This window comes from Echinops telfairi, unplaced genomic scaffold (genome assembly GCF_000313985.2).
Source record: "Echinops telfairi isolate 266 unplaced genomic scaffold, ASM31398v2 ScPeMD7_7468;HRSCAF=8506_1, whole genome shotgun sequence".
NCBI classification, from domain to species: Eukaryota; Metazoa; Chordata; class Mammalia; order Afrosoricida; family Tenrecidae; genus Echinops; species Echinops telfairi.
The window spans coordinates 2080867-2090865 of NW_022111370.1; the positions used below are offsets into that span (position 1 = coordinate 2080867).

The window sequence follows — 9999 nt, forward strand, 5'->3', positions numbered from 1 at the left end:
AGCATCCAGTCCCCAGTCCAGGCTTGCAGGACTGATTTAAGATTTGGCCTTGACTTGAGAGCAGCCTATAAGCATCAGCTATATGGATGGAGGTGTGCTGAGCTTAATAATTCAAAGGGAAAATAAGCGGAAAGTTTGGTTAACAATTTGTCTGTGTCAGTTGCATACATCTTTAATGGAAGAACTTCTGGGCATCAAATCCATTAACGTTTGTGGGCAGACTTGCTTACTTTGCTCAAATCACTAGCTATGCACCTGACACCAACATCACCACCCACTGAGACTCATAGCTCACCGTGATTTATTACCGAAAGCTGCAGCACAATTTCTAACTGTATCCCAGAGCCTGCCTTCACGCTGGCATCCTGGGAAACATGAGCCAAATACCAAAATCTGCCCGCACTGCCCTTGTCTAGAAGTTAGAGGTACATCAAAGACAGCTTGGGGAAGAGGAGAGGGAGTATTTGATGTTGGATCTAATGATCTATTGGGCAGTTTTAATTTTAAAGCCCTAATTCTATGCTCCACTTGATTTTGCAGGACTGAATTTCTTAACCATTAGCATCAAATGCGCAAGTCATTCATTTATCAAATATTTATCCAGGGTCTTCTTAGGGGCTGGCACGAAGCTAAGTTTTGGGGATTCAAAGGTAAGTGAAACACCTTACTTTCTGAAAAACTTACCAGTAAGTAAACAATATTACATGTTATATATAAATGTACACACACACAGAGTCCTGGTCTCATGATGGTTCAAAGCAGGGATTGAATGGTCATCAGTTCCAACCCACCTATGGATCTGTTTGAGAAAAAACCTTGCAATCTGCTCCCTGGAAGATTATAGACTAGGGAACCCTCTAGGGCCGTTTCACCTTGTCATAGAGGGTCGCTGAGTCAAGCCTAACTGAATCCTCAAAGGAACATTTCTATTAAGACTTTAAAGAGTCATTTACCACAGACTTGCCCAAAGCCCTATGTAGTTTGAATTCCTATTCCTGATGGCTGCGTTGATGGGTGTACACTGCGGATCAAAGTAAACTGAAATCCTTGCCAGCATCAATCTTTTCTACCTTTGTGAGTAGGCTGTTTAGTGGTAAAGGCGGGAGTATTTTTGTTTGCTTCATTTTGAAGAGTGATAAACATTGAAGACCGAGTCAATCCTGAAGTCCTGGATCTGCATTAGCAAATGCTTCAAGTCCTCTTCGTGTTCAGCAAACACGGATGCTACCAAGTAATTCCCAATTCATATCGACCCTACAGGACAGAGTGGAACTGTCCCCATAGGTTTATGAGACTGTAGATGTTTATGGAGTAAAAGCCTCATTTTTCTCCCATAGAGCAGTTGATGGTTTTAAACTGCTGACCTCGTGGTTAGTAGACCAACAAGTAACTGCTATGCCACCATACAGGTGTAATAGAATTAGCAGGCAGTCCCTCACCTTTCCCAAGAAATCTCAAAGCAATTGTCTCAGTAACCTGCGTGAGGGCCAGGTTCTCAGCTAGCCTCTCTTTCCTACTTCCTCTTTGACATTCACCTTTCCCTGGCTCTACAAGGATGGTGCGCCTGCCACTCCTGCATTAGCAATCCTCTCAGGCCATTGCCCCAGGGCACAGAGGGGATCACAAAGGAACAAATGGAAACACTGGTTTTGTGCAAAGGAGCTTGTCAGAGCATCAAAACTCCTTGGGCTGCTTACTGCAAGGTTCATAGTTCAAAACCATCAGCCAATTCATGGGAGAATGATGAGGCTTTCAGAAAGATGAGGTTACAGAAACACACTGAGGTTTCAGAAACACACTGGGCCAGCTCTACCTTGCCTTTTAATCTGAGTAAACACCTTCAGATAAGAATAGTCATCATTCCTACTCACAGACGAGGATACTGAGGGCTAGACTAGTGAAGTCATTACACTAACGCTACCCGACTGTTGAAACTCAAAACAGAGATTCAACTCCAGTCAGACCGGGCCCCCTTGGGACTAAAGTATCTTACTTTGATTGGACTACGCTACTTAAATATTCAAGCGTTGAAAGCTTACCTTTCCAGCTGGGTTGCCAAATCTGGGGAGGCAATGCCATACTGCAAGCTTTCGTTTTACACATAAGGCATGTTTGCTATATCTGCTGATTATATGAATACAGATTTTCAGTATTTTCTCTACCCGCCATCTAATTAACCATTATGAGTGGTTCCCTTGGAAGACATCCACAAATGAAGAATAAGGGTGACAATTGTGAATCCATTTGCGGTGAGAGCTTCACTCGTACATTTGGCTCGACAGCATGGAAGGGAATGAGGAAACCTCAAAAAGTTCCAGGAAAAATGGAATGAAAAGAGAATGATATTATTCCAAGGACTCTTTGAAGCCCCCTATCTATAATACAAATTTACTACCAATGTTTGCTGTTTATTATGATTAGCTGTTAGTTTATTTTTTTCCTTCTGGCAGAAATCCAATTTTTCTATTTTTATCAAAAGAGGGCTATAATGAACCACAGCTAATAAAATCCTGGTGATGAGGATTCACAAACAGGAACACGGGTGGGAACAGAGTCCAAGAAAGACAGGCATGGAGGGTGTTGGGCACAAAGTCGGAGCACAGGAGGCGAGCCCAAGGGTGTGGCCTGCGGAGGGTCCATCCCTCTTACCTGGTACCAGGAAGCCACAGGGCCCTGGCAGCCCTAAGAGCAGGCCGGACGTCCCGACAAGGCAAAAGCAAAATAATTTAGGAGTTAGAGAGTAGAAGAGGGATCTCCATAACCTGCCTCCTCTGGATTTCTTCTTACGGTTTTTAGAAAGTGTATTAATTTCCTAGGTCACTTACTGAGATTCACTGGAGAAGGCTACTTAAATCCTCCCTGGGGAGCCTCAAGTCAAGTCACTCAATGTGCGAACGGACAGAGTCCTTCCCACTGGGTTTTCCAGCTCTACCTTTGAACTCCGGGCAAATGCTTTCCTTTTTCAGATTCATACGGCGATTAACTGACCAGCACACACAGAAATGGGAAAGGACAAGGGAGTCAAATCCATACCTTGACACGTAAATTTTTTGGACGGGGTTGTGAGCAAGAGTTTGTCGGCCATTTCTCCAGGACCAGCGCAGCGGGCAATTCCTGGTTCTTTATACTCCGACTTGACCCAGTCCGATAACCACTGCATGTTACAATCACAGTAAAGAGGGTTGGCTCCAATTGCTCTGGAAAGAAACAACATCACAAACGCAGACACACACGCACACACACAAATAGGAAGTGTTGTTATTTCCTAAGGGAACATAGCTCAAAAGTGATGCTCCATAGACCGTTCCCAGGGATCTAGTGTGATGATTTGGGGAGCTCTGGTGGTATAGATAGCTACTCGCTGAGCTGCTAAGCACAAGGTGGGCAGTTCATACCCACCAGCCAGCCCTCAGGAGAAATGTGAGGCTTTCTGTTCCCATACAAATGGACAGCCTCAGAAAACTGCACAGGGGCAGTTCTACTCTGTCCTGTAGGGTCACGAGGAGCCTGAATCAACTCAATGACAGTGAGTTATACAAGAGAAGAATATCAAACACTGAGTGCTTCCCACTGTCCAGAATTCTGGTCACCTGGGATTTAGTGAGCTATCACCATTGTGAACACGTGCTTAGGCCTTTCAGAGAGACATGCCGTCATTGGTCTGCATGCATATGATCAATATCTCCTTCATCACACAATTATTTGCTGAGAACATGATAACTATGCTACGTTTGAGGGCCTGAGATAAACAATACTGTACACTGTTTTCAGGCGCAAAGAAAGACTGTGCAGCAGAGATTAATGCATATGAAATCATCTTTGTTAGAAATGTTATGGCAGAAGTATTCACGAGGTGATTTTGAACAGCAGAGTGCATGACGCCTCTTCAGGGGGCTGAAGGTCTAACGCTGCTAAGCTATGTGGCCGAGGGTTGCTGTTCACTGGACGGCCAAGGGCATTTTAAATCAGGGAGCCAGTACTTGCTCGGGATTGTTAGGAGTCAGAAGGACTCATCAGTTCCTGGTTTTTCATGGTTTTAAGTACAAAGGCACAGGGACAGGCTATGGCAAAGATTCCTCCCAGTAAATCAAGTGGACTCGGACTGAAATTGGATGTCTCTCCCCTTGTAAAGCTTCTTGGTTTTGAAGCTTCTCGGTTTTGAAGCAGGACAGAGAAGAACTAGTTTCTGTGGCTGCAAATATTTTGTAAGCAGAAAAGCTCCTCTTCCTCCCTGGGAGTGGCTGGCCGGTAGGCTCACACTGCTGACCCTGCAGTTCGCAGCTCAAATGGGTAATCCACTAATCACCATGGCCCTGGAAACCCTGACAAACCCAAACCAAGCTCACCGTCATCGAGTGGATGCTGACTCGTAGCAACCCTGTAGGGCAGGGCAGAGCTACGGATGTGGGTTTCAGAGACTGTAACTCTTTCTCCGGAAGAGCTCAAGGAGTTCTAGCAAAACATAGCTAATGTTTATCGCAACATCACTAGCTCCAGGACCGGGTCTGGTCCAATTTGCTTGGTTTCATCTCAGCTGATCCTGATCGAAATCGATGGCGCTGACACTATTAACCAACACGCTCCAGACCTCAGTGCCGACTGAGTTCAGGCAAGTAAACTAGTCACCTCGCCAGGGCACTTTCAAGTCCTAGATAAGTTTAAGTTGCAGTTGAAAACATATTAATTTGATTTATAATATCTCATTGATCGCACTTAAGATTTACCACTTCCCTGCAGAGGATTTACCACTTCCTCTGACACACGGAGGTCCTCTGTCGGACTCACGAGATGAAATCTTTACAGGAGCAGACAGTCTCTCCCCCTCGTCTCAGGCAGCCAATGCTGGCTCTGAACCTCCTTGTTTGGGGTTAGCAAGCCAATGCCTAACCCGCAGCCCCACCAGGGGTCCTTTGTTCTGCACTTCCCAATGTAAGGGGGACAGCATCTTTAATTAGTCAAGCCCCAACATGTACTCATCAAACCACAGTATTTTATATTGCTGCAGTTTGAAGGCCCAACTCGAACCAGAGACTAGAAGGTAGCCCACACTGCACACATGAAAAAGAATCCTAGTGAGTCGGTGGGTTAAACCTCGGGCTGCTGGTTCATGAGTTTAAATCCACCAGCTGCTCCTTAGGAGAAGGAAGAAGAGGTCTACTTCCACAGAGATCCACAGACTCAAACCCCACCCCACCCCCACCACCCCACCACCCCACCACCGCACCCCTCGGCCGCTCTCCTCTGTTCTACGGGATCGCTGTGAGTCAGCACCAGCAGGCTGCCAACAGGTTTGGTTTGAGTTCCTGCCATGCTCATGGGTATGTCTGATGCACACCCTTCTAAACTGAAAAGGAGAGGAGTGGAATACGGTGCTCCGGGTCTTCAGACCTCATGCACCCGCTGAGCCCTGACTGTGCCAAGGAAAGACATCCATCAGAGCTCCCCAGGTTGGAGGGAGTGCAAAACACTGGTGCACATGACATTCCATGGCAGCCTAGGACACCTGTGCACGGCACCAACATAGCAACCGCTGGGAAGGTGGTACTGGACTCAGTCCTGTTGTACCCAGGGTCACTCATGAACCATAGAGTCGGGGCCATGAGAAGGTGCGGGAGCCATGCTGGTGAACAGAGAGAGAACTCAGCAGAGGGAGGAAAGAGCCAGCACAGTCCACGGTGTCTCGTCGGTTCTCTAGTGCAGGCTGAACGCTTTACATTCTCTTTCAAGACACACACGATGGTGCATCCTGATCATTGAGGACAAGGCATGGCAGAGGACTGGGTCTTCCGAACTCTCTTTCCAGGGCAATGGGGTCCTAGAACCCCGAGTTACGCAGGAAGTACTCACAGGTGTGACAATGCAGAGAGGTCGCTGAAGGCACCTTCGGGCACAGCAGAAATATCATTTCCATGTAAAGAACTGAAAGAAAGTAAAAGGACAGTTGAGCTTTCCGTTCTCCAGAGGGAGCCCAGGGCCACCTCCAGGAGCACAGAAGATTTCAGGTGATGACAACTGTTTAAATCGGTGCAGAAGAGAGGGTGTTTGCAATCCGTGATCTTTGTGCAACTGGATAGCTATGTGGAAAGGCGCTAAGGTAGCGCCTATTTCACACAAGAGGCATACATGCATTCCAGATTAAAGAGTTAAAAATCAAAATCAAACAAGGAAATACAGACGTGTTTTTGAAAACAACACTAAACAAAACAAAAGCACATGGGATGTGGAAGATTTTGAAAAGTACAATAGAAAAGCCTGAAACCAACAAGGGGGAGACTGAGACCAGCGAACAACTTGGATACATCCACGTGATAAAGCTTCCACGGAGGCACCGAATCGGAAGTTTTGGGAACGGATATCCTTAACACATGAGAGAGTCGCTGCTCCAAAGGTGTTCTTTTAAAGAGCCAGGTGTCCTGCTGGCACTGGCTAAGTACTTGGCCGCCCAGTGAAAGTACAGCACGTTAAGGCCACTCCTGTTGCCTCGGAGAAAGAATTGGTGCTCTGCTCCCCCAAATGGCAGCCTCAGCAAAAAGCCTGCGGAGCAGGACAACTCTGTCACATGCGGTCACCAATGGTTGGACACGGCCAAACACAACCACATTCAAGTGTTTACAGAAAGGAAATGTGTAAATTGGAAAGCCTCCTCTGTCCACATCTCTGTAACTCCCACCAAAGGACTGGCTGGGACTAGGCAAATAGGGACTATGGGGCACTCATAGAGGGGATTGGTCAGCCTTACTTATCACTCCCCTGGCTCTAAGGATGAGGCATCTTTGAAGCAGGAGCAGAGAGGGAAAGCCCAGCACCACTGGAAGTGCATGTGCTAGATCTCTGTCTTGAATTGGTAGAGGCCCAGACAAGCAGCATCAGTGCCAAGGTTAAGGCTGTGAGACCGAGCAGTAGATGGGTTTCCTGGTCCACAAGAGAGAGGCCAAGGAACCATGTGGCCGAGCGACTGAGGACCTGAGAGAGAACTCGCTGTTGGCTGAAGAGAGCTGTTGCTGTAGGCCAGTAACCCTGTTCTCCTGGTCACTGACCCTTTCTCATCTAACTGATTAACTTCCCTAAAAACCCCCCGGAAGTCTGAGTACTGTCTGTGAGTTCCGTGCGGACACTGCCACAGATAAGCCAACCCAGCATGGAAGTGGAATGCTGGGGGAGGAAGGGGTGGAGTCCGAGTAGGCAGAGGATGGAGTGTGGAGGTACGTCTGACCGCTGCCTCTCGGCACCAGGGAAGGCAGAGGCAGTCAGATAGGGCCTTGCATAGCATTTACTTACTGTGCATAGAAAGATTTTAATGCATCCTACATACAAATAGAAATAGCCAGCAGAACAAGAAATGATACTCTTGCTGGACTTTAGAAATGACATCTGTCCACATATACACCTATGCACACACAGGTCAATAGACAAAGAAAAATATGTACAACCAAAAGAAAAAATTGCAAACAAATCCAGTATTAATTGATGAACTCAGTGGTCTGGAGTGAAATTGAAGGATTTCAGATCAGAAGTAGAACTTTTATGTATGTTTAAAGGCAATCTTTTATGGCAATAAAAGAATGTATCCTTACATTATACAATTTTTTAAGTGAAGCTTTTTTTCTGCATTCCATTCAAAATAAGTTGGAGCTATGGAGCACATATAACTTAATATCACACATATATGTTAAAATGTTATATAATGACTTAGTATAATAAATTATATAAACTTATATAATAACTTAATGTTGTACAATGACTCCAGCCATAAGAATTAGAATGGAGAAAGTTCAGTTCCCCGACATCAAAACTTACTAGACAATGTTATGATGAAACATGATTTTCCCAGTTTCAAATTTGTAGCAAATCTCTAATGCAAAGATCCTAAAAGAATCATGGATTAATGAGGCAGTTAAATTATTAACGTAACTTTTAGATACCTAGGGAGAAAGAAGCCATCTTATTAAATGTACGATGCTTACAGTAATCGAAGAGACTTCAGCCCATCGAAAGTTCGGGAAGGAATACACCGGAGCCGGTTGTAACTGAGGATTCTGAAAGCAGAAGGGATTTAATTTTCTTAGCTATTGCAGAATAGCCAAGTGTTATTCTGCACGCTAGAGCAGACAAACAAATGCTATTTTACTATCCTGTAAAGGGAAAGGTATTGATACTGAATCTATAGTTCTTTAGTATGTCTTGCCCTGATACTATTTATGGATATCTTAAGTGCAGGCAAAAGTGTTCCCCTCTGTGGGCGCCACGCATTTCTGATGCCTACATGATCTGCCCTGGAAGATATTTTTGACTGTTCGTTAAGCCCATCACGCCCACCCGCCAATTATTCCCGTATTTATTTTCTAGGACCCAACAAAGTGTGAAAACTTTGCACGCATGTGTTTGTCCCCTTGGATTTTATGTATCCTCTCTCCCAGCACAGGTCATGCCCCACAGGAGCTTAGATCTGTCGTGTGCATCAGGAATGTCCGATGTCTTAGAAAAAAATAATGAAAGCTTGTTGTGCAATGAATGCATGCACCACTCAGTACCACGTCTTTACACTCACAAGGTGAGGAGCTGGCTCATGTTGCTGAAACTCTGATTGGAAAGGGTGCTTATCCGGTTGTTACTCAAGTCTCTACAAGGGAAAAAGAAAAAAAATGAGTCTAACATTACCAATTAAGTTGAAATATCAGTGATTCTAAGAAAGAGAGGGCTGTTCTTGTCTGAAGTAATCACGTCATTTCACAATCAGCGGTTGTCTGAAAGTTACAAAACACTGTTTTGATTCACAATTCTTCACACCTCATTCTGCTACATTTAATAAGGTGACCAGATTTAAAGCGGGACACCACTGACCCGGGGGGTGGTGTTCTTGATTAAAAATTTGGTCTGTATGGACCAAATAGACCGTTCCCTAGCTTGTTGTGCATCCTTTCCAAAAATCGGGACTGTCCCGCCAAAAGTGGGACGTCTGGTCACCTTATGCGACAAGTCCAAGTGACCACAAAAATCAAACAACCAAAGACTTTCTCCAAAGCAAAATCACCAGACTAAAGCCCTGGGTGTGGAGTGGATGCTGACGTGAGCGTGAGGCTCGGTGGGTTACAAAGCAGAGTAACTGCTTCGTTGCTTTCTCTGGACTGGAACTTTTTCCAAAGCAGATCTTTAGGGCTTACTCTTTGGTCCCACTCGGAGGGTTTGGGCCACCAACCGTTAGGCGAGTAGTGGGGCCCAAACCATTTGGGCCACTCAGGTGCCCTCAGAAGGAGTCACGGGCCATGCTTTCAGCCAGTGGTGTCTAAGAAGCAGTAGCAGGCTTCCCTCCTGAGAAAAAGCTTTAAAAACAAACTCGGAAGACTGAAAGAGCCGCCACTGCAAAGCTCCTTTTTAGATACTTGCGGGGTCACAGCAATCACTTGTAAGAAGTTACTCACTTAGAGTGGTAGTGCCTACCACGGGTCACTGGTAGAAACCATTTTCGAGTCCACTAATTCTTATTTTTCTCTATTTCTAACTGCTGTGCGGCAGTCACACGCTGTCCTACAAATAACCCAGTTTTGCTGACGTGGCCCTTTGGAATTGCAGCAATTTAACGGTTTATTTAACGGAGCCAAATGTATCGCATTCATTCCTGCTGCTATTAAAGAAATAACTAGACATAGAGCAAACGAGGTTAGGGGGAGTTTTCTTTTCTTTGATTTCATTAGTTTGCCTCTTAAACACTCTCCTGTGCTTCAGAGTCAGTGAGCGAGAATCCGCTCCATGGCAGTGGGTTTGGCTCTAGGTTTATGGACTTTCGTTGGTAAAGTACAGGGTCAGCCAGACAGCGGGAGCCTCTCACTGAGAGAGACAGACAGTTAGAGCAGGCTCTAGAATAACCATTTTGAGGATGGTGAAGGCCTCACCGAGCTCCATTCTGTTGTGCAGGGTCATGATGAGTCAGATCTAACTCTATGGCTCTTAAAAACAACAACAATGTCTTTGGTTTATGGCTTTCAAGGGGAACTTTAAAAG

General features: G+C 45.5%; 1 protein-coding gene across 1 annotated transcript in view; it reads right to left on the reverse strand.

Annotated features, from left to right (window-relative positions):
* SLIT2 (slit guidance ligand 2) overlaps nucleotides 1–9999 on the reverse strand; it is a 407728-nt gene that overhangs the window by 69346 nt on the left and 328383 nt on the right. The window contains exons 23-26 of the mRNA XM_045284385.1: nucleotides 8549–8620; nucleotides 7965–8036; nucleotides 5848–5919; nucleotides 3034–3197 (exon numbers count right to left, since the gene is read on the reverse strand). Of these exons, the coding sequence (XP_045140320.1) occupies nucleotides 3034–3197; nucleotides 5848–5919; nucleotides 7965–8036; nucleotides 8549–8620 (380 nt within the window). The remainder of the gene's footprint in view (nucleotides 1–3033; nucleotides 3198–5847; nucleotides 5920–7964; nucleotides 8037–8548; nucleotides 8621–9999) is intronic.